This window comes from Hippichthys cyanospilos, chromosome 7 (assembly GCF_059441005.1).
Source record: "Hippichthys cyanospilos isolate Australia breed blue-spotted pipefish chromosome 7, RoL_Hcya_1.0, whole genome shotgun sequence".
NCBI classification, from domain to species: Eukaryota; Metazoa; Chordata; class Actinopteri; order Syngnathiformes; family Syngnathidae; genus Hippichthys; species Hippichthys cyanospilos.
Window position 1 is genome coordinate 18,958,620 of NC_142375.1, and position 24,625 is coordinate 18,983,244.

At 37.8% G+C, this 24,625-nt stretch overlaps 1 protein-coding gene across 1 annotated transcript in view; it reads right to left on the reverse strand.

The window, feature by feature from the left end:
• Positions 1-24,625, reverse strand: part of sdk1b (sidekick cell adhesion molecule 1b) — a 276,164-nt gene that overhangs the window by 2,524 nt on the left and 249,015 nt on the right. Inside the window, exons 30-44 of the mRNA XM_088419820.1 lie at positions 22,736-22,937; positions 21,423-21,526; positions 18,899-18,969; positions 16,958-17,090; positions 16,617-16,673; positions 15,539-15,640; positions 12,571-12,686; positions 6,836-7,022; positions 6,573-6,710; positions 5,701-5,862; positions 5,057-5,182; positions 3,376-3,540; positions 2,501-2,638; positions 500-623; positions 137-266 (exon numbers count right to left, since the gene is read on the reverse strand). Coding sequence (XP_088275946.1) covers positions 137-266; positions 500-623; positions 2,501-2,638; positions 3,376-3,540; positions 5,057-5,182; positions 5,701-5,862; positions 6,573-6,710; positions 6,836-7,022; positions 12,571-12,686; positions 15,539-15,640; positions 16,617-16,673; positions 16,958-17,090; positions 18,899-18,969; positions 21,423-21,526; positions 22,736-22,937 — 1,955 coding nt within the window. The remainder of the gene's footprint in view (positions 1-136; positions 267-499; positions 624-2,500; positions 2,639-3,375; positions 3,541-5,056; positions 5,183-5,700; positions 5,863-6,572; positions 6,711-6,835; positions 7,023-12,570; positions 12,687-15,538; positions 15,641-16,616; positions 16,674-16,957; positions 17,091-18,898; positions 18,970-21,422; positions 21,527-22,735; positions 22,938-24,625) is intronic.

Consider the following 24,625-nt stretch of genomic DNA (forward strand, 5'->3'; position numbering starts at 1 on the left):
CAAACGAAACCTTTGGAAACATCCGACGCAGTTCAATGTCACATGACCAAATCTAGAAAACAGGTGAGCTGTGATTGGTTAGCTGAGCCTCGAATAGAATGAAATTCTTATTTATTTAGGCTTGAAAATGAGCTACCTCTGATTCGGAGACTTCGGTGGGTTTCTCGGTGAGCGTGGTGCTCTCTGTTAAAACTGCTCCGTTATAGTTGTTGCAGATATCCTCATCCGAGTAGTGAAGACCGCCTGGACTTGGTCTGGGGGGCGACCTACAGGAACACGGCAAAGTGAGAAGCTTCGCATGGGGCCAAAAGAAAGTGAGCGTGGATCTGCATGTGGACGATCGAGGCCAGCAAGACCGGAGGTATCTCAGCTCCTCCGCGATATCGTCAGTATGGCACTGATATTAGTCCATCATGTACAGTATGTGGCAAAATTGTGACATGATGGCGGTGCTGAGAGGTAGATCAAATCAGACAACAAAAGGCCAAGCCGTGGTCACCTGGTCCCATTTTTTTTCAGGAAGGTGTTCTTGGTGTTTGTGAGCACTCTGCTGTTGAGCTCCAGCGTGGTGAAACCTCCGTTGTCCAGAGTGACAGACTCCTCCACTGAAGACATGTGTTTGCCTGAAGCGTGACAAGGAGGCAGACGGAACATATTTCAATAAAACGACCGTCAACAATAATTGTGTTCATCCTGAAGTTGTCCGCCTAATGCAGTATGACTTCACCTCAGTATTAGTCATGGGTTCAAAGATGCATTCTAAAGAAAATGGCTTGGCCAAAAAGAGAATAAAATGCAAAAATGCACATATATATATATATATATATATATATATATATATATATATATATATATATATATATATATATATATATATATATATATATATATATATATATTAGGTGTATTTTGTATATATATATATATATAAATATATATATATATATATATATATATATATATATATATATATATAAATATATATATATATATATATATATATAAATATATATATATATATATATATATATATATATATATATATATATATATATATATATAACTATATATATAACTATATATATAACTGATCCCATGAACTTCTACTAAATGCCACATTTGCAAACAATTCCTAAACTATGAGCTGGTAGTTATGATAATAAGTTTTTAACTCCAGGTACTTTATTATGCAGTGATAATAATGTACTGTATGCCTCCAAGGATTCACCCTCGAGGTTTCTCGCCTGTTTACGTTTTATTAGAAAGCAAATATAGTACTGTAGTCGAAATAGTTTAAGCCTTAATTAAAAAGCTATTCCCACTACCTGCCTGCAGCCTTATTCAGAGTAGCTCACAAAGAATATATATGAATGTTTTTTTTTATTTTTTTTAATTCCTGCTTTGTTTTGTTTTTAGACTGAGATGCTGGAGGGCAGCATTCGTCCTTGAAGCTTGCAGGAGGAGGAACAAAGATGGCCTTGTTTTGCTCCCTGCCGCACGGCTCCAGCTGCTCCGGGCAATGTTATCTCTAAGTATAGTCAAGTTTTCGGAAAGGTACAACCACATCCTTTTTTTTTTTTTTTTTTTAAACGCATGTTGTCACCAGTGCTGTGCATGTAAATGAGTTGGCTGTCAAACTGTCTGAAGAGTTCAACATCCTGAACTGACTGTATAAGTTAAAGACATGTAGGGCTCTTTAAAATAAAAGGAATAATGCCTACCCCCCCCCCCCCCCCCCCCCCCAACACACACACACACACACACACACATTTTTTTTTTCTTATCAGTAGACTTAAATGAACATTCGACAGATGACACTTCAAAAAAATTCCATAAGTGGAACTGCCTTGTTAGCTATTGGAGGTCAATAACTTCCTGTTCTTCTTCTTCTTCTTCTTGACAAGCAAACAGGGCTTTTTTCATGCCTGGCATACCCCTATTGGTCAAAAATTTTAACACCTAAAATTGGGGGTGGCCAAGTCCAATCCTTTAGAGTAAAGATGTCAAGCTCTTTTGTGTTTTCCAGGTTTCTTTCCCCAGAACATCTGATTCAAAAGATTTGCTCGTCAGCAAGCTCTGCAGGAGCTTGAAAATCAATCATCAATGGGAGGGAAGCATCGAATAAGTGCAGGATAGCAGCCCTCGATGACTGGACCTTGACATCTGTGCTCTAGAGCAACGGTCCCCAACCACCGGTCCGTGGCCCGGTACCGGTCCGTGGATCAACTGGTACCGGGCATCACCTGAAATAATGGTGTCGAACTGATTCAGTTAATCAATTCATTCAATTGTGCTTTGTTTGGCTTGATTTTTGTTTTTTGGCGCCGCTTCTGGCCGCTGTTGATATTACATAGTGAGAAGGATGATGTGGTCAGTCCGTGACGCACACGCTCTATTTCCCTCCCGTACAACGAACAAAAATGATGTCAATATCTGTTATTTTACTTGAATGTAAAGACTTTTGAGTACTTTTAGCACCTCTGATGAAATTTGCTGTTACCTGTGCCACAAGCCTTGTACTTGCTGCTGTGTCCGTGCAGCAATAGGGTGAAAACCAGGACGAGAATGAGGATGAGACCCACTAGCGCCATGACCAGCAGGAACCACCACTCTTCGTAGAACGGACGCTCCGACAAAGCTGGACACAAAAAATGGAGGTGTTATTTTCATTGCAGACATTATTTAGATGAGAACCCTATAGTTGCCAAAAGGGGCAAATTGCAACTGCACAATTTATCGAATTTTATCACAATATTGGCTGCCACGATTAATTAAGTTGATCCTCGGCGATATTAACATTTAAAAAGCCGGCTATACATGTCAAATCAAGCACTTTGTCATTCTACCAGCAGGGGGCAATGCTCCCCACATATTTGCATGACAAAAGCTTCGCTTTTCTCTCCCTAATATATTATTTACCAGTGTGAAATGGCATTGAGTTTCTCACCTGCTTCCTAATATATACAGTGCTAGCTGTCAATAGAGACCCAAAATTGGAATAAATTCTGTTGCAAATGACCAAAAAAGACATTTAGACTGCTAATTGATGAAAATTTGCTTAAAAGTAAAAAATGTGCTTGGTTCTAAGTAGGCTTCATTTTTTTAATTGGTTTGCACTCAGCAAATAAGTTAGCTGTGTTGCCCCGCGTGCCAAATTTTTGACGTCTTGGGTGAATTTCTTTAAATTATTACTTACTTTATTTATTTATTTTAGGTTATTATTATTTTAACTATCAAGCCTTGAAGCCGTGTTTATATACTGCTTGTTGAAAAGAAGGGTAATAAATAGACACGTTTGACCAAACGTGATTAATAATGGTGATTTCTATGTGTGGGCATTATTAACTATGCATACGCATGTGTGTGTGTGTTTACCAGCGAGCGCCGCCGAGGGCGCACTGGGGTGTCCGAAGCCAAAGCGGTTGACGGCGATGACTCGGAATTCGTAGCTGATCCCGGGTCGAAGCCGCTCCAGCGGGACCGACACGGACCGGGTGCCGGGAGACAGCAGCCGGATGAAAGAGTCCCACACGCCCTCGTCTACGCAGATACAACGCAGACGAATGTCAAGTCAACAAAAATCCACTTTTCTATTTTCTTTGTACTGTAAATGTAAACGTCTTTCGGGGACCGAAAAAAGTGAAATTCGTGAAGTAGGATCTTTTTTTTGTCCTCACGGTTCTCCTACTGCCGCGCATTGGAGTTCTCACTGCGTATGAGTTTCATGAATAAGACTGGCAAGGAAATCTATCAATCAGCTCACGGGCACTCCTACAAGACACATGAATGGCTCCCGGTGCGACATTGACCAATGAGGGCAGGAGTGTAATCATAATAGGTCATTGTGGAGCCGGAAGCCAATCACGTCTCTTGTAGGTATGCCCGAAAGCGAATTGACTGATTGCCTGGCCGGTATTGTTCATAAGGCTTTCAAACGAGTGAGAACGCAGAAGAAGAAGTACGGTGAGGACGAAAGAAAGTGTTTTGTGATAAATTGAACTTTCGAGTGTAAACTCTGCTTTCTTGTTACTATGTTTGGTCAGCTACAGGCTCCACTCGAGGTCGACATTGGAGGACTGTCCGTGGCATGTGTTACATTACAGAAAATTACATCTTTAGAATTTACTTCTGGCTTTGTTCTGGAATGCTTTCAATTTCATACTCAAGCTTTTATCTTATAACAGTGGTTATCAGACATTTTTCAAAATGTGAATTATTTTTTCAGTACTCTGTGACCAGCGCAAAGCACATTTTGAATGGAATAAAAAGACTTAAAACAGCGCCATTCATGTATATATGTCCCTGCATATATATATATATATATATATATATATATATATATATATATATATATATATATATATATATATATATATATATATATATATAGATATAGATAGATAGATGCAACATTTGGCAAATGAGTCACTATAAGGCAATTTAGCCATATGTTGCTTCCCGCTCTAATTGATTTCCTCTTAATTTGAAAAGACAACTGCACTGTTCCCTCAATGGAATTAAAAACATTAAATTTGATTAGCTAATTCTTGCAGAAACCCTGTTAAATGCCATATATCACAAGAACTGGTTTGACTTACGCCCTTCTGAGAGCCGCTGTTTAGATAAAGAGGATATTTTTTCCTCATAGAAACATTTTCATCTTCATGATAATGTGGCTGTGATGAGGAAGTTTATTCATTCATCTAGCATAATCAGCGTATACTTGAAATTTATTTCTTGAATCATTACTGCTTTAACCTCATAGAATTACAACTTGTAAACAAATGTAGAAAATTCTGGCATGTGCACGAAAGTGTACAATTTGTACTTGATTGGCCTCTGCAGCACCGGCGCCGTAAATGTAATGATGTTGATTCGGTTTACAATTCCAGTCGGGATCCCCATAACAGTGGACAATTTACCACCGCCATTAAATCATTTGCCACTGATGATCACGCCTCTGATAGATCAGCTCGTTACGAGTTTGCGGCTGAGCCCATTAGCGCGGCGGGTGTCGATGACTCCGGGGTTGTTAAAAGACGGAGCGCTCCATCACCTGAGGGACGGGACTCGATCACGTAACCGCTGACGGGGGCCGCCCCGCTGTCGCCCTCTGCCCAGTGGATGGTGAGGGCCGAGGACGCCTTGGTGATGGAGATCTCCGTGGGCGACCCGGGGGCGCCTGCGTGGTCGAATAAGGACACACACACACACACACAGACACACACATTGGATTACATTGCTTTGCTGGAGGCATTATCCAAGTATAAGTTTTTAAATACCACTGCAGGAAATTTGCCTTAAGAACATTTAAAATTTTCTGTGCTAATCAAATCTATCCATCCATCCATCCATCCATCCATCCATCCATCCATCCATCCATATCTATATCTATATATACGTTTTTCAGGGTTTGCAGTTGTCAGTATCTTTGTAGAATTGTAGTTTTTAAACATCTTTTTCAATGTAGTAAGAGATGAACACTTTTTATTTTTTTTTCACAATTATTATTGGTCATAAAATTGCTACAAGAGAGCCGATATTAGTGTAGGCACACTGGTATGGGCTTCCATTATTATTCTTTTAAAAATGTCCTTATTACGATCCCTTTTTTATGACATTTAAATGACATTATTTGATGAGCATCACATTAAACACAAACACACGTGAAATTTGACAGAATGCTGCCAACTAACTTACCTTGGACCGGCTCTGCAGTGAGGTTTGCACTAATTGGGGCTCCGTAGCTGACAGTGAGGGCTCGGACAGCGAACGTGTACGTGGCTCCTTTCACCAGATCTCGAACTTTCAGCCATCGCTGCCAGCTGCCTTTCACATCAACAGTCACCACTTTGCTGATGCCTGTTTACAAAAGAGCCCTGTGTGTTATTCAGCATTTGCATTCATTAAAAACTAACTTGGCACATGGAGCTTCCCAAAATGTAGGAAAGAACTTTGCAAAAACAGGGGCTGTGTGATCCAAGATGGTAACTTTGTCACTACAATTTACTGAGTGGTTCAGTTTTAGATTTGAACCAGTAGGTGGCAGTCAAAACTGAAATGTGCCCTTTCTGCTCATCAAGAAGAAGAACAGGAAGTTGTTGACCTCATAGTAACTAACAGGTTGCTCCTCTATCAAGTTTATGAAAAATTGTCGAAGAATCATCTCTAAGTGATTTTCACAACACCGTGACGTGAAACGTACATATGACATTGCGAATGTGTGAACGACTGTAAATAGTAGCTCGTGTTTGGTGACCTTAAACGGTAATAGCTACCACGCTAATGCTAATCATGACTGTTAAATGGTGAGCATAGCATGTTGGTGTTTAAAAATTCAATAGTATAGAACCTTAGTCAGTTATTAAAACACAATAATAAAAATAAATAATAATAATAATAATAATAATAATAATGATCATACAAGTAATAGAATTTAAAAAACTCAACTGAGATTCAATAGTAGACGGATAACAAATGGCAGGGTGACTACTTGACAATTCATTGGAATAATTGATGAATTGATTTTGAAAAGATTTGAAAGTGAGATTTCGCAGCACGTATGCGCGTACCTTGCACTGGAGCGGTCGGATGGTAGATGACCTGGTAGCCCTCCAGGAGGCCATTGGGAGTTGAAGGAGCCCCCCAGGAAACATTGACACTCCCTCCCGTCACCTCGGAGAAAGAGAGGTAGCTGGGCTGGCTGGGGGCTAAAATATTATTGAATAATTACAAAGAGTGTCCACAGAAAAGCAAAAACAGTTGAAAAAATCATTCGTGATTAGAATTGGACTATCATAAAGCTAAACTTTTTATTTTAATCGGAGGATCGTACCCGACTGCAGGGTCTGTGCGCCCCGAGGGTCGCTGGGGGGTCCGTCCCCGGCCGTGTTGAAGGCGGTGAGTGTAACCAGGTAAGCCGTGTAGCTGCTCAGGTTGCTCAAGTGAATGCGGGTGTCCGGGACAAAAACCATCGTCATCTTCTCCGTCTGGTTCTGTTTATTCTTCTGCCAGTAGTGCACCTGCCACATAAAAGGAGCTGTAAACAACTCTGACCCAGTCGTCCACGGCCCACTTCTCCGCCCCCGTCATCGCTGCCCCTCTTGACGATAGAGTGGAGTTTTCCTTCACGTTCTCTGCTCCCCGACGCCCGCGCGTTAATTCTGATCATGTAAAACGATGACAATAATACTAAATTAGCAAGAGGAGGACGGGGTTGCTGGAAGGACGAAACACTCAAATACTCAAACACTCAGAATAACGTGAATACCCGCGATGGGAATTAACAAGACAGCGTGCAATTGTAAACATGATCGAGCGTTCAAATGTAAACAAAAGGGACATCATGTCTTTTACCTTCCTTTTCTTCAACCGCAAAACCAAAATTTCACCTCTCAAGTGATTTGAAAGCAATCAGAGCTTTATTTAATATTATAATTATTTTTATAGCTATTGCACTGCTCTATGTATTAGCAAGTTTTGAAGGTTTAGAGATAGAGTCTGTTAATTTTGACTTTAACCTGTCTGAAGCGTGTCGCTTTATACGGCATGTTAGCGTTAAGGTGGCTAACTTTCATTAGACAAATTTTTATTTCTTGGGTACACGTTTTGATGTTTATATAGCTTTTGTCATACGCATCCAATGTTGTTTTGCTATTTGCAGAAGGGCTATTACTTTACTTTATGTATTTTTTTTTCGATATTTGTGGGTCCAGGCTGTGCAAAAAAAGCAAATTACACACAGGAGTGTCAACACCGAGGTTCAAACTAAATTTCAGAGCTTAGAGGCAGATTTTCTAACAGCTAAATCACTGCGCTGCCGAACTTTATTAACTTTTACCAATAATAAAAACGCAAAGGCTATTTCGGTCTCAAATGAATCAATCTCTCTTCTGATAGAAGCCTATACATCTTAAATCCATTTTGAGACATTGTTACCAATGGCATGTTAATGTCAAAATGTCATTTATTTTTCCAGACTAAAACAAATGTAAAGGTGCGACCAGATGTTTTGGAGGAACTTCCACGGCCCTTTCGGCCCTCTTGACTGATGAAAGCATCACTGTTTCATTAGATCCACAGTGCAGTCATACCTTGACTTAAGAGCGACCCTATATTACCGTATTTTCCGCACTATAAGGCGCACCGGATTATAAGGCGCACCCTCAATTCATGACATTTTAAAAGTTCTTCCACATATAAGGCGCACCGGATTATAAGGCGCACCCTCAATTAATGACATATTTCAAAACTTTTTTAAACGCAATATAGTAATACTCAAAGTAATAACAATAATAACTCAAATAATAACTCTAAACTCTCAATAGCATAATAACTCAACGTCAATATGAGCAACCTTGTTCAACTGTAAACACACAAAAGAAACAGGTAAATCTTACTTTATCAGTTCATTTCCCATCTACGAATCCCAATCTCAATATTGATCCATATATAAGGCGCACCTGATTATAAGGCGCACCATCAGCTTTTAAAAAAAATTAAGGCTTTTAGGTGCGCCTTATAGTGCGGAATATACGGTGCAAGTTTTCAAAGCCGGAGTCGTCGCTTGATCGATTTTTAGCTTCTTGTTGTGAACCACGAGCGCATTAAAGACGGAGTTTGCAATTTTGAAGCTCCTTTAAACTAAATGAGTTAAACGATCTGTAATAAAGCTGGGCAGAATGCGGTGAATCAAAGGGAATACTGTACACTGTAAAAGAGCAACGCACTTCCGCTAAGTGACCTTTGGAATGCACCAAACTCATTCAAAGAGGCGTCCTTTCACCCGTAACGCTACAAGTGCAACTTCATTCCTTTGATCCGCTTAAGCAAAAGCCCAACACACGCTGATGGATCCCGCCGCGTGTAAAGGAAATAAATGAAGGTGCTAAGCGGCCGCATATAAAGGCTCGACATGGAAAGTGCTTGAAAAGTCGTCATTCTATCTGATTCACACTAATTGCAACAACAGTGCTGGCTGAGCCTCGTGAATTATAAATGAATTAAAAGGAGTGAAAAAAAAAATCTTGTATTCGCCAGAGCTTTTAGAGTGAGAGAACAGTCAAAGCAAATGTGACAGTACACTTCACTTAGTGGCTCTATTTTTAGCTTTAGCTGTACTAATTCAGAAAAAAAGATGCAATAAAAGTTTTTTGTTGCGTTTTTTTTTTTTTTTTTAGAATACAGAAAAAGAGAAATGCTTCTCAAATGTAAAATATAAAATCTAGGGCTCTCAAAGTTAAAGAGGTAACTTTGTCGAATAATTTGTCAAATATATCAAGTATCAAGTAATTTCTTATTCTACAGTCAAGAATGTCGGGGCTTGAAGCCCACTTAAATGTGGTTCGAGCATCATCTTAAGCTTACAAGTATAAATATTGACACATCTACAGGTCCAAATCTGTGTCATTGAGATAAATGGTGCAAAGGTCACGTGTGTGTACAGAAAAGAGCACTAGCAAATTCAAGTGGTGACTTCTTCAGCTAGAAATCATCAATTCTACACAAAAACAAAATGCTAGTTTTCCGCACAAGCAGAAGTTATTTTTGCTTTAACTACATATATTTTCCCCACAACTACATGTCATTTTTTTTACAACTAAAACATGATTTTTTTTCACTCGTGCAATTTTATATATACAGTGTATATATATATATATATATATATATATATATATATATATATATATATATATATATATATATATATATATATATATGTATATAAAATTGCATGAGTGAAAAAAATATATATACACACACATACATATGTATATATATATATATATATATATATATATATATATATATATATATATATATACACACACATATATATAAATATACACATATACACAAACATATACATATATATATATATATATATATATATATATATATATATATATATATATATAATTGCATGAGTGAAAAAAAAATATATATACACACACATACATATATATATATATATATATATATATATATATATATATATATAAAATATATATACACACACATACATATGTATATATATATATATATATATATATATATATATATATATATATATATATATATATATAATTGCATGAGTGAAAAAAAATATATATACACACACATACATATGTATATATATATATATATATATATATATATATATATATATATATATATATATATATATATATATATATATATATATATACACACATATATATAAATATACACATATACACAAACATATAATTTTTTTTTTCGTAGTACACATTTCTTGGCATCAAATACAACAATACTTACGACAGCTAAAATATTAATAAAGTAATTAATACATTTCCATTGTATAAGTACAAGTAAGTTTTGCATCATAGCATTTTTAGTTAGCTTTACCACCATAGCGTATCAGAGCAAGCATTTTTTTTTTTTTTTAATTCAAGGTACGACAAACTCTATTATTATTAGACTCGTCTATTTACTTTTTGTAGCAGCGCTACAAATTCAGATGCAAATTCAAATTCAGATTGCGCTAACTCCTGAACCAAACTTAGAGGACAGTTACCTGCACAAAAATAAAGACGGATGATGTTCATTAAAAAATAATATTATTTAAAGCCGCTGTAACGTTATGCGCATTTTGAAGACTGTTGCAAACAACAGGAAATTTGGAGTAAAATGTTCAATACAAAGTACTTTTTAAACTGAGAGGTAGCCCCCCCAGGAGAAGCACTTGAGGGCAGCACCATACCAGCAGTTTCCTAGCAGAGTGAGACTCAGGAAGCACGGTGAAAGGCTCGTGAGAAAGAAGTCACAAGTTCAAGTCTTTTCTAACACAACGACAATTTGCAGCCTTAATGGAAAATTTCAACCACAAATGTTTGAATGCAAACAGTGCAGTGTACATAATCGAAACACTTTACACATAATAATTTAGTGTGCTCATAGGAAATCAAGTCAAACCTCTGAAAGGATGCTGGCTCATCTTACAAAAAATTTCCCCGTAGGTAATAATGGAAACTAAATAGATCGTCTCTGCAAAATCAAACTGCAGATCTACAATATTTTAGCGGTACAAACAATCCAAAACATCAATGCACGTTCTTTTCGCACAAGTGTAAAAATAAGTTAACCTGGTTACTATCAAGATATATGAACTCGGTCCTCCTTTTCATAATACGTGAAGATGGGAAGTTTAGTCATGCAAAAAAATGCATTTAATTACCGGTAATTATTACGGTAATTATTACGTGACCTTACTTTCTTTTGAAATGTCTGTCACCAGAAATGAAAACATGAGCAAGACTGGTGTTTGGTAAGGTATACTGTATGCGGCCACTCTACTCTAAACTAGGTTAGTATATAAAGTGAGGAGAACAAATATTTTGATTCGTAATTTGTCTGTAATTTGTATCTTCAACTATGAGGGACTGCATCTGAATTAAAAATCAGAATGGATTTAATCTAAATAGAAAATCAGTGAGTGATTAGACATATACGGTACACAAATCCTTAAAAGCCTTAATTTTCTTTAAAAGCTGATGGTGCGCCTTATAATCAGGTGCGCCTTATATATGGATTAATATTGATATTGCGATTCGTAGATGGGGAATGAACTGATTAAGTAGGCTTTACCTGTTTCTTTTGTGTGTTTACAGTTGACATTTATGATGCTATTGAGAGTTTAGAGTTATTATTTGAGTTACTATTGTTATTGCTTTGAGTATTACTATATTGTGATTGAAAAACTTTTTAAAATATGTCATTAATTGAGGGTGCACCTTATAATCCGGTGCGCCTTATAGTGCAGAAAATACGGTACACACAGCTATATATGTATATATGCATATATACACGTATATGTGTATATTTCTGTATGTGTGTGTTGGCTTCTTTGTTGATAAACATCCATTTTGCTTTTTTTCTCAGAGCTGTTATTACCTGTTGACGTTTCAATCAATGTCTCTACCAAGCCCAACCTGGGCATTGTGGCTCGCTTGGCTGAAATAGATAGACACTTCTGCTCTTATTAAAACAAAACAAAACAAAACAAAATATTCCTTGTGCGCAAGCTGGAGTCTGAGCGACTATTAGCGCAAGTCAGAAGTTATCAATTCATGAAACATTCATCCTTCGCTCCTATTTGGCCGCAGTTAATCTGCTTAACCTCACCGGCGTGTCCGTCCGTCTCTGACACTTTGATGCACTCCCCCTTAATCGGGATTCTACAGGGGACGCGCTCTCGGCTCGTTCCTCCGCTCGGCAAATATTACATTGCCGTCTTTCTTCTCCATTCCACCCCGCGCTCTGCCGCAGAAATCAATGTGTCCAAAGCGGGACAGATAACCTTGTGTTTGAAGTACTGAGAGCAGAAGGGGGGTGGGGCGGGGGGACTTGTCGGGCCAAGTGGTGATAGCGAAACCATTTAAGTCCATTCCTCTAACTTAATTCCCTGCCCCTCTGCAGGACACTTGAAGGTGCAGCACAGCGACAGCCTCCAGAAGCAATGACGTACTCCCACGTTCAATCTACTCACTCACTCGCTCGCTCAAACACGTTTGCTTTCGTGCCCCTCACCTTGTATCCTTGGATGAGTCCATTCTGGGTCTCCGGAGGGGGCGTGTCCCAGCTCACTTCCAGGCTGGAAGGAGACACGGCTGACACGCGGATGGACTGGGGAGCCACCGAAGGAGCTGAAATCCAAACAAGGTGGATGTTACACCGGGGTTTGTCAGTTTTGCCTCATAAACCTAAAGGCAATGAACTCATTCAATCCCAAAGGTGTATTTTCACTTTTTTTTTTCAAGACTTCAGGAATTTAATCCAAGTAGGGTTTAAAAATCACTGTGGCTAAATCAATTACGCACAGAAATGTTCAATTATTTTCCTGGATAATTTATTTCTGAAGAAATCACCTTAATAATTTAGTACATAAAGTAATCAATTATTTTACTTTCGTATCTTAAGTAATTGACAACTTTTGTCCTTAATGACTTAAAGCAGTGTTTCTCAATTATATTTTGCCAGGCCCCCCCAACAAAATAGAAAACTTTTTGCGCCCCCCCCAGCTGTAATTAGCCAGTGCCTGTTGCAGCTAACAGCAGCTCGTATTAGCTGAGGTTAAAACAACATAATTTTCATTATGAGAAGCGAGTAGACTGAACCAACGTCCGAGTTCACCTCGTTCAAACACAGGAATATTACTAAAACGGAGAGGTTATGATGTCGCCAGCTGCTTCAATTACGAGTGGCAAAGTATGAAGCTGTCTGCACTGGTTACAGAATATGGAAAGATATTTCATTTGATTTGTTTATTGTGGTCTTTTAGCATACACACAAATTCATACTAAATTCGCTACATAATTACATACTACATAATTCGCTACGTTCACTGACAGCTCACAATGTGGGAAATCTGAAACACAGCTGACTTATCCAGCAACACAGCTGACACAGCTCTTCAAAATTGCCCTATGATTGATAGTTGACCAGTCCATTTCAAATCATGCCTCTATTTTCTATTGAAGCGACAACATTGACCGTTTGACAGGTAAACTGACAATTTTTTGCATTTTTTTCAGTTGTACATCCAAGGTGAGTCCTTCCAATTAGAGTGGGCCTAGGGCTGGAGACTTTTTGACCACACACGCACAATCGCTTTGCAGCTTTGCACCTGGGGCGCACACAAAAAGGCCATATCACCACATTTCATCATCGCCCTCCGGCCATTTCTGCCACCCCGCTGTACGTTGCTTATCCCCCGCTCATTTCTCACCCCGTGATACGTGTGGCCTTCTCACGCTGACAAAAAGTGCACCGCCGCTCCTGAATATGAATGCGCCATTGGAAATCTTGGCTGAAGTTGCTTGTGTGGCGAAAGGTAAATACTGGTGGAGGCTTGAGGACGAGCTTTTATTTTTTTCCCGCCCGCCTCACACAAGCCTGGCCTATACTTGTCTTATTTGTCATTCCAACAGTGGCTCACAAGTGCACGCTATGTAACATTTAAGGCTCAGCTGCAGCCGGCTCCTTTGCCAAACAACCCAGGGCTCCGCCATTTCATCTGAAAGAACATTCTGGACTTTTATTTATTTATTGCGAGCTGCCAATAACAAAGGTAGACGATCAATCATTCAGTCTTGTATTCATAACACTGCTGGCACAGAACACAATAATCAAAACAACAGCAGCTGCTCTAACAAGTAAGGACCAAAGTGACAAAACTGCACATAAAACAGTATGTACAAGTAATCAACATTTGAAATTACGGTATAAGATGACGAATATTCTCTAGGGGAGGGAATTGTGGAGTAACTAAGAAACTATAATGTTAACCCTTGAGCACACCCTTTGCAAACTATACACATTGCATTTTTTTTCCCAATTTTTAAAAGTGCTTTTAAAGGTGTAATTAAAGTTATTTATGAATATTTTTGTCTTTCAACCACTCAAATTTTTCAGTGGCATCAGTTCTATCCATACATATGAAGGTTACATTTATTAACACCCACAAAAATAATGGAAAAATGGTATGATCTGTCCTTGTAGTCTGTGATGAGATGATGACAGTTTAAGACATAGCCATGAATCGGTCTCTACCGCCACCTACTGTCTTGAGTTGAAACAAGTCAACAAATAATTTTCTGTTTGCTGACATAGTTTGACTGCCGCTCAATGGAACGTTCCAAAAATTGCAGGAAAACCAATCTAACAAATCCTATTAAATGCATTTCAAAAAATGTAATTATAAGGGTTTTATATGGTCCAAAATGTGTACATTGATTAGGTATTTACACAAAATCTTGCACGCTCATTGACAATCACATAGAAATGTCAGAATTTTACATGTTTTAATCATCTGCTAGAAATTTCAGCTTCCTAGTGTTTTTTCCATTGATCCTTTTGTGATCCCATAAAAAAAAGGAACGTCCATAATTTGTAAAATAAGAGTTCACGCTTAATTAAAATTGAACATTAAGATTAACTCTACTACTTTCTAGCCATTATAATGTCACTTCCGGTAGCCCTAGCGGTGGATAGAGTGAATACACCTGCGATGTCTGAAGAGTCGGTAGGTTTGGTAACACTCAGAATATGTCATTTAAATCAAATTTTTAAAATAGGAACGTGAAGGCCTCATGGAACCATTCAACAGCATTCTCCACTATTCATCTTTGTGCACTACATCGCCGTATTTTCATTACGTACTGTATGCGTGGTTGGATTAAAAAAAAAAAAAAACAACACTGAAACTTCAAATGGACCTTAAGCAATAAGAGCCAGCAAAGCTCCAGTTTCCATGATGGATCAAGATTCTTAGAAGTTTACTGCTGATGAAAAATTTTAAATAGAGTTTATAAGGAGAGCGTTCCAGCGAGGATGTTACGGATATGATGCAACACAAGCAATAGTCGGAGGATCCGGACCAAATGTTGCAGCAAAAGCGAAAGCCAACAAAGGCCGACGGAGGCTAACGAAGGACTTTAATCAGCGAAGGTTGGCCGACGGGATTTGCCTGAATAAAAGCCGGCGGTTTTTCACTTGCCTGCCTCTCCGACGGACACCTCGACGGGTTCAGAGGGAGGACTCTCGCCCACGATGTTGTAGCTGGTCATGACTATTTGGTAGCGCTTGAACTTCTTCAGTTCTGAAAAAAGAACATCAAGAATTCAACGACGGGAGTGAAGGACAAAGAATTCTAATACACTAAAAACAGATTGGTACTTTTTTTTCCAATTGTTTGGCTAAAGGGGTTCTAAAAATGGCTGCTACTCAATGAATTGAGTACTAAAGTAATCAATTATTTTAGGTTCATATTATAAATGCGGGTCTAAAAATTGGACTAAATGAATCTAAGACTAAAGTAATCGATTACTTGAGGTATCAAAGTAATCAATTAATTTAGGTACTAATCGATTGCTTTGAGTACTAAAGTCCTAAAGTAATCGGTTGAAGTCATTTATGACTTCCGGCACTAAAGTAGTTGATTATTTTCGGCCCTTAAATACTAGAGAAACTGATTAGGTTTAAAGTACTAAAGTAGTCAATTTAGGTACTAAAGAAAAAGACAAATCCATTACAGTACTTGTTTATAATTTTTTTTTTTTAAGTGTTTGGCTAAGGGAGCTTCTAAAAATTGTCCTAAATGAATCAAAGACTAAAGTAATCAATTGCTTGAGGTATTAAAGTTATCAACAACTTTAGATACTAAACTAATCGATTACTTTGAGTACTAAAGTAATTGGTTGACGTCATTCACTTCCGTTACTCAAGTAACTGATTACTTTCAGTACAAAAATGATCAAGGAATTTAGTTACAATAGAAAGTAACCAAAGAATTTAGGTATCGAAGTACTAAAGTAATTGATGAATTTAAGCATTAAAGTCATTGATTAATTTATCTATTAATTAAATAATCAATGACTTAAATGCTTAGTTACCTAAAGCAAGTAATTAGTAGTTAATTACCTTAGGTGGTGGATTACTTTGGGTATTTAGCAACGTTCATGAATAATTTAGTACCTTATTCATTCCACTGGAATTATTTTCCGTTTTGCCATCTAAAACAATAAATCTGAGTGTGATCAAGTCAACCACCATAACAACGAAAAAATTTGACTTACGTGTCAACTCGAACTCCGTCAGTGAGGAACTGCTGACTGTCTTGAAGGTGCTCTTGGCTTTAAAGAAGAAAGATCCATAAATGAGAACATTGAAAAATGGCTTCTGCAATTCAAATCACATTTATTTACAAAAAAAAAGATGCAAATCTTTTAGCCTTTAAGTTTGAAGCAAGGAGAGACTATATATCTATATTTCAAGACGACTACCCGACTTGGTCAACTTTCTCCACCCCAGATACGTTGCATGTTTAACGGTTACAAGTCAGCACAATAACAGCGCCACACAATAAAATTGAACGGTGATATATATATTTTTTTTATTTCCAAGTGAGTCGCCTTACTTGTAACGTGGGCGTCTGCGGTGCTTTTGCTTCCTTGGACCACATCAGCAGAAAAAGACGAGTTGAACGGCAGCTCTCTGTAATACAGCCGATACCCCGTCAGCACCCCATTGATGCTTTCGTCGCTCGGCCGCTGGGGAGGCACGCAAAAGAAATCAGTCATTTATTTCCTAACGACTGAATTCTCTAGCTTCATCTTCCGGGAGTGCTGACAAGAAAAAAAAAAAAGTCAAGCTGACAAAGACAACTTCTAAAGGGCGCAGAGCTTGAGTGGGTAGTAAAAGATGATGAAATAGTTGGCCATTTTGTTTTCACGGCCTCCTGTTTTGTCATTAAAGAGAAGAAGAGACTCTACCATGTTTCAGCATCCAAGACTGTCCCTCTGCCCCTGGTCCATCCCTTCAATCCTCACTTTAGTCCCGCTTTGATAAATAATGTATTAAACACAAACACACATTCTGCAGGGCTTTTATCACCCCGGTGAATTATTAACATGTATTTGGACTGCACTCCAAATGTGTGCATGTCTGAAACATGTCAGGGGAGCAGATAATGGTCAGTTATGGTAATGGACAGTTATCATAAAATGTTGCGATCGCGTAATGTCTTCATGTAGCACCGGGGCTCTATTTGCACTGAATAAAAGATTGAAAACAGTTTGACTATAGGGGCATGTTCAACTAAGGCATCTCTTCGAAGTCAGCAGTTCTCAAATGGGGGTACAAGTGCCCCTAGGGCTACATGAAGGCATTTCAAGGGGAACATGAGATTTTAACAGGGTTTTTGCAGATAAGAAAATCTGATGTGATGCTTTGCAATGCCATGACAGGGCCTGTACTTTTTTCAAATTAAGAACAAATTAATTGGAACATGAAACACTTTAGTGCTAAACTGTGCATTTTGCAAAATATTCTCTGCCTTTATTTGAAGGTTTATATAGATGTGCGTCGTTATAAGTGATACAAAATTAAAACAGATGACGCTACATGTTGTGCCTAGTTGAATAGGAAATGTAAAAATAAATAATATGATGAATATAATAATAATAATAATAAGAAGAAGAAAAATAAGAAGAAAATAACAACAATTAATAAAACATAAAACAATAATAATATAAAAATAATGATTAAAATAATAAAATAATAATATAGTCTAAAAAAAATCTATTTTTAAGCCCAAAATGCTTGGTGCTGGTACGGGGGAACTTGAGAATCACTCATGTACGACGCATCACATGTAATTTAAAATTTTTAATGTGTCAGTCGGCCTAATTATGGATAACGAGCAGTCACTATACTGTTTGGTAGTGATGAGAAAATAAAGGCTCATGCGATTTTTTTTTGCTCCTCTAGATGGCACTCTCAGTTTCAAAATGAAGTGGAAATTTAATGGATTTCTATTGCAATCAGATTTACCCTTAAACCAAAGGGTTCATCTATAGGAGTCAAACAAAAAAAATACAGGTGCTTCATGAGGCTTCATTTTCAGTTTTGTTACATACCATACAAAAAAAAATCGTAATGCTACTGAATCAAATCGTTTTACTTTAAAAGTCCTTCACTCATATTGCATCAAGAAACATAGGCCCATCCAAACCCTATTAAATCCCCAAATTTCCAACACGACCAAATAATTCCACCGAACTAACATAGTGCTAGCTACAATGCTAATGCATTATGCTAATGTGCCACTTTACTTCCATAGAAGCACATAAACGCAGAACATTAGATAATCGTCTGTGGCAACCATGATTATTGGGCCTTCTCTGCATTTTCCGCTTGCTTTTCATGATGTTCAGTCAGGAAGACCTTGTATACTGCACTCCACATGCTGGCTCTATGGAAGGTCTCTTTTCATAACAAATAAAAATTGATGTTCATTTTTCTTTCTTTTAAATCACAGTATTAAAACGATTAAAGATGATAGTGCCGCAACATTTACCTTCCACTGAACCAGGACGGAGGTAGTTGTTGATGGTTTGACCGTGAGGATCTCAGGAGGCTCATCAGGAGCTGGAACACAAAAGAATAAGGGCAGGATTAATAGAAATAGACAGATTTCATATCTTAGCATCACGGTTTTGTGCTCAAATTGTTATTTTTAACTTCATGCTTTCTAATATTGCGGAAGGGGGGCAGAGGTATTTTTATTTTTTTTTAAATGTTCTTTGTCTTGTGATATTACTGCAAAAAGTACTGGGCAGAAGCTTCGAAAACTTCAAACTTTCAGGCGATGTTGTAAGACCACTGTAAAGTACATTCCAAAAATAGGTAAACACATCTTTTGAGATTATGATCTTTTAAAAGCTTAAAAGGTGAGCAAGTTTGACCTCCGAACAGAACACAAAAATTGTGTTTTGGCCACAACCTCAAAACAACTTTGAATATTCCATTGAGCTTCTCCTCAAGCATCACTACCAATGTTTGCTTGTTTTATTAATGCCACAATTGTGTGAGTACCGTACTTTCCGCACTATAAGGCGCACTTAAAAGCCTTAATTTTTTTGAAAAGCTGATGGTGCGCCTTATAATCAGGTGCGCCTTATATATGGATCAATATTGAGATTGGGATTGGTAGATGGGGAATGAACTGATGACGTAAGCTTTACCTGTTTCTTTTGTGTGTTTAAAGTTGAACAAGTTTGGTCATATTGACATTGAGTTATTATGCTATTGAGAGTTTTGAGTTATTATTGTTATTACTTTGAGTATTACTACATTGTGATTGAAAAAGTTTTAAATATATCATTAATTGATGGTGCGCCTTATAATCTGGTGCGCCTTATATATGGAAAAAGTTTTAAAATATGTAATTAATTGAGGGTGCGCCTTATAATCCGGTGCGCCTTATAGAGCAGAAAATACGGTATTTTAGAATCACTCCAATGTGAAATTTGATTGAACAATTTTGTGTCACAAAATTATTTGCCATTTAGTGTGGCCTGATTTTAATGATATTTGATCAGGGATATTAAACCTCAAATGCATTTGGCCAAAAAAACAAAATGGAAAAAAAAAACAACAACTTTACATTTATTTACATGAAATTATTACATGCAAAGCGGTGAGAGGTTTTCTGCTCACATGTAAACACAAGAGAGGAACGTCACCGTTAATGTTTATGACATAACTTGCTTCAAATGCAATAAATTAAAAGTTAATATAGACTAATTACAGAAAAAGATCCAGAAAATTGAGGATTAACTATATTTTGTGAGGATAATTAGTTTGGGTATTGAATTTATTCCGCCGGTCTGGATCCTATTATGACAACATTGCAAACAATACAGCTGTTATGAAAGTTGGTCTTTATTTAATTTCATGCTGGAGGGTAAAATTATGGTATATTTTTAACGCTCATTACTTGCTATGTGCATTTATATAAAAAAAACAAAACATTTAAAAAATTACGTTTTGCTAGCTAACCCGTGAGATAAATACTCATTAGCAAAGGTGAGCATTGATGATTTATTCTTAATTTTCACACACTTTGACGATAATTTTAATCTTTTGGATGCTGGGAACTCAAAACGGAGATCTTAATCCTTTCGCAGTATTTTGACCATTTTTGGGTCATTTTATTCCTCATCATAATCGCAATAGGGATGGCACACTCCTGGTAGTGTGAGAATCAATCAATCAATCAAATTTTATAGGACATGTTGTCACCATCTGGGTGAAATTTCAGCTCCCTCGTGTTTTCTTTTAATGCTTTTTCTTTGATGTGAGATACCTTTGATGTAAAAATCAAAGGATTGGACAAAATACCACTCAGGGGTTAAGAAATTACGTTTTGCTAGCTAACCCATCGGATACTCATTAGAAATGGTGAACACTGATGATTTATTGCTAATTTTCACACACTTTGACGATAATTTTAATGTTTTGGCTGCAAAATGGAGACCTTAATCCTTTCGCGGTATTTTGACCATTTTTGGATCATTTTTTTTCCACATCATTCTCGCAATATTAACTCCAGGTAGTGTGAGAAGTGATTGTCCTATGTTGAACTTTGACACGTTGTAACCATCTGGGTGAAATTTCAGCTCCCTCGTGTCTTCTTTTAATTTTTTTTCTTTGATGTGAAATACCTGTGATGTAAATATCAAAGATTGGATAAAAGGCCACTCAGGGGTTAAGAAATTATGTTTTTCTAGCTAACCCATCAGATAAATACTCATTAGCAAAGGTGAACATTGGTGATTTATTCCTAATTTTCACACATTTTGACAATAATTTCAATCTTTCCGCTGCTGGAAATTCAAAATGGACACCTTAATCCTTTTTGTGGTATTTTGACCATTTTTGGGACATTTTCTTCCACATCATTCTCGCAATATTAACTCTAGGTAGAAGTGATTGTCCTATGTTGAACTTTGACACGTTGTCACCATCTGGGTGAAATTTCAGCTCCATAGTGTCTTATGGTAAGTCAAGGGAATTGTGGTCATCGTCCGGCTTCTCACCGTCTTGTAAGGTTGTGACCGCATCCGTCTCCTTACTGAGGACGCTGTTTCCGATGTCATTGGTGGCTACCATTCGCAGCCTGTATGAGGTGAAGGGTTTCAACCTGCACAAACACACAGGTCATATTTCTTAATCATTTCCACACGCTGCTCCAAGCTGTACGGTTCAAGAAAAAAAAATGAATCGTTTTCTTTCAAGGCTGCGGAGCGGCCGAGAATTACCTTGCTGCTTTTAAATGGCGCGAAAGGGTTGGGGACTGAAATAACCGTGCACTCTCTTAACTGCCGTATGACCACAATATCTCATCTGCATTTTCTCCCCTGTGCAAGGTGACCGCATTAATAGGCAAAGAGTCATAACAATAACATTACTCACTTGGAGAAACAGCACACTTAAGAGTTAACAAAATGAGCATGGACTCATAACACAAAGCAATATATTGGGATATACTGTAGCGCTTTAATAATGCTATGACTCTCCTGTGCTTTCGCTGCTTGAAATGTACAGTGGGTTTAAAAAACGTTTGCATCATATCAAAATAAAAAAAATGCTTGAAAAATATTCCACAGTAAACCTAAGAGAGGAGGTGATTGTTAGAATGAGGTCAAGAACTTCCTGTTAATCTTCTTCTTCTGTTACTTCTTCTTCACCAGCGGACTAGGCAGATTTTGTGTTTTTCTGCCCCCTACAGGTTAAAATTTGATCACCTAAAACCAAGCCAATAAACTGTCGATTGTTTGTAGCGACAGGTTATATTCCCGGAAAAAAACAACCTTGTGCTTTTTGGGACGTTCATAACTTTCTTTTGAGAAGCTCCATGCGCTAGGTGATGCACCAAAACAAGAAATGGAGCCGCATTTCAAAACGGTCTTTGCATATGGGAAGGCGCTGCAACATAGTTGAAGTAAAGTTCCACTTTGGAAAAATTCAACGTTACTTATATGTCACTCTTTTTTAATTGGAAAAGATCCCCAAATTTTGACATTATCTATTGCAGTCATTCTGGGTGTGTCTCCAAAAAAGGTCAGTATGGAAAACAGTGGCGAAAATGTGAATGCGAGGGAATGTTGACTATTTTTAGTCCACCTTTTTAAAGTTGACTTATCCTACTTGGTCAACTTTTTTCCCCCCCCAACACAAGCAGTTTGCTCTAACTACAGCACCCAAAAGTGACAAATAAATGACCAAAACAACTGCATAGCAAATTATATCACGCCAAGACACACGTTTAAGCAGATTTTGCAAGTACCGTATATAAATGACATTTCTAGATACTGACTTTTGTGTTGTTTCCAATTGGACTTTTGGATACCTGTCAACGGTCCATTCCGTCAGGTTGTGCGGAATATCTGCCGTATTTGTGATCCAATCACCATCCGGCAGTTCTCTGATTTGCACGGTGAAGTACCGCACAGGGGAGGAGCCAGAGCTGCCAATCACCCAGTGAAGGCGGAGCCGGCGCGCTTCCACGCCATCCTGAGGAATCGACAATTTCCTGGGAGGCTGGGGACGCTCTGCATATACGAAGAAGAAAGCGGAAAGGGTAAGATAAGAAGAAGGTGAGAGAGAAATTCTGATGATCCATTTTCGTCTTATGTTTTTGATTCATCGTATAGGCATGACAGCGTGCATTTGCATCCAATTTTATGGGCTCATTTTTCACTGATACATGTGAGTGAAAATAAATCAGGAAACAGTAATGTCTATTTTTATTACATTCACTAGTGATGCTGTCAATGTGTGGAAGGCAGTTGAAGTTTATTACAGTCCCAGTGTTAACATTGATACAGACCGTATCATGCTATATTAATAATAGGCACTGTAAGGTCAGAATGATCATTTTTTTTCTTGAGGGGCTGAAATTTTGTGTATCAAAATTATTGGTGGTATCATCGCTTAGTATCACTGAAGACAAGAATTGATTACTCATACTGGTATCGGTCTGAAGATAAAGTGGTATTGAACATCCCTAAATTTATATGATACATTGCAAAAATTATGTGTTGGTAAGTTTCTGTCATTTTAAATGCATCATCATAATTATGTATAAAGTGTGTGCAATCTGGCGCCATTTTTACACTATATATCGTAGTTTCTTATGAAAGTAAGACAGCCTTAAACCCATCTTGAACTGTATCAAATAAGTCATTCACATAGCATGACACGGCATTCATCCCGCTTATAAATTGCCAACGGATTGGTTGCGGCCTCCTAAATTTACAACGATTCATACTTGGGTGAAGTAAGAGGCGCGCATATACAATTTCATCACTTGCGCATCACTGCGACGTTCATGTGCAAACTGATGAAATGAAACATGGCATAACAGCTGGTGCATCAAAAATGAGCAACCGCAATAGCGTTACTCTCACTACTATTCAATTAGAAAGGCGGCATGTGAACGTTAGCATCAGAGTTAGCTAGCGCTTTAGATGGATGTGCATGTAGCTGCATGAAGATTAAAAAAAAAACAAAAAACGAACAGCTTAAGGGAGCGTGGCTGTCTAATTTCAGGGCTATGGGGATATTGACTAGATGTGGTAATAAAAGCGTTATTGATTCACTCCGAGGTATAATTAATCTGCACGCGCGTGCAGAGAGGCAAGAGTGGTCACACGCGCAGGCTCGCTAGTCTCCATTCATCCTTATCGCAAGTAATTAAGACAAATCGGATTGCTTTCCTCCTTCCCTCTTATCTCCTTTTCTCATCAGTCCCCTTTAAAAGATTTGACAACAGCCCAACCCCTTGAGGTTGAGTTGTCCTGAGATGGTCCAACTTGAGATTTGGACAAGGAAATGCAATTTTGTGACACTTACAGTGGACCCCCGGGTTACGGCGTTACTGGCTTACGTTTTTTCACGTTACGAAGTGGAATACAGTGGGCCCCCATGTTACGAGATTTATCTGTTCCGCGGTTGGGCTCGCAAGGCGAATTCGCCGTATAGCGGGCAATCCAAACCTCTGTTAAATAGCTAATGTGTTTAGAATCCCAGATAAAAACATCAAAATTGTACATAGATATTAAAAATTGGTTCCAAAATAGTATAGTAAGTGCTACGTATATATAATATACATGTATACAATCAGAAAACGTCATAAATAAATAATATAGAAAGGATTTATTTACCTTTGAGTGGCAATTGTTATTCCCATATTCCCGAGTAAGAGTAGCCTAGGCTAGCTTCCTATTTCTTGATTAAC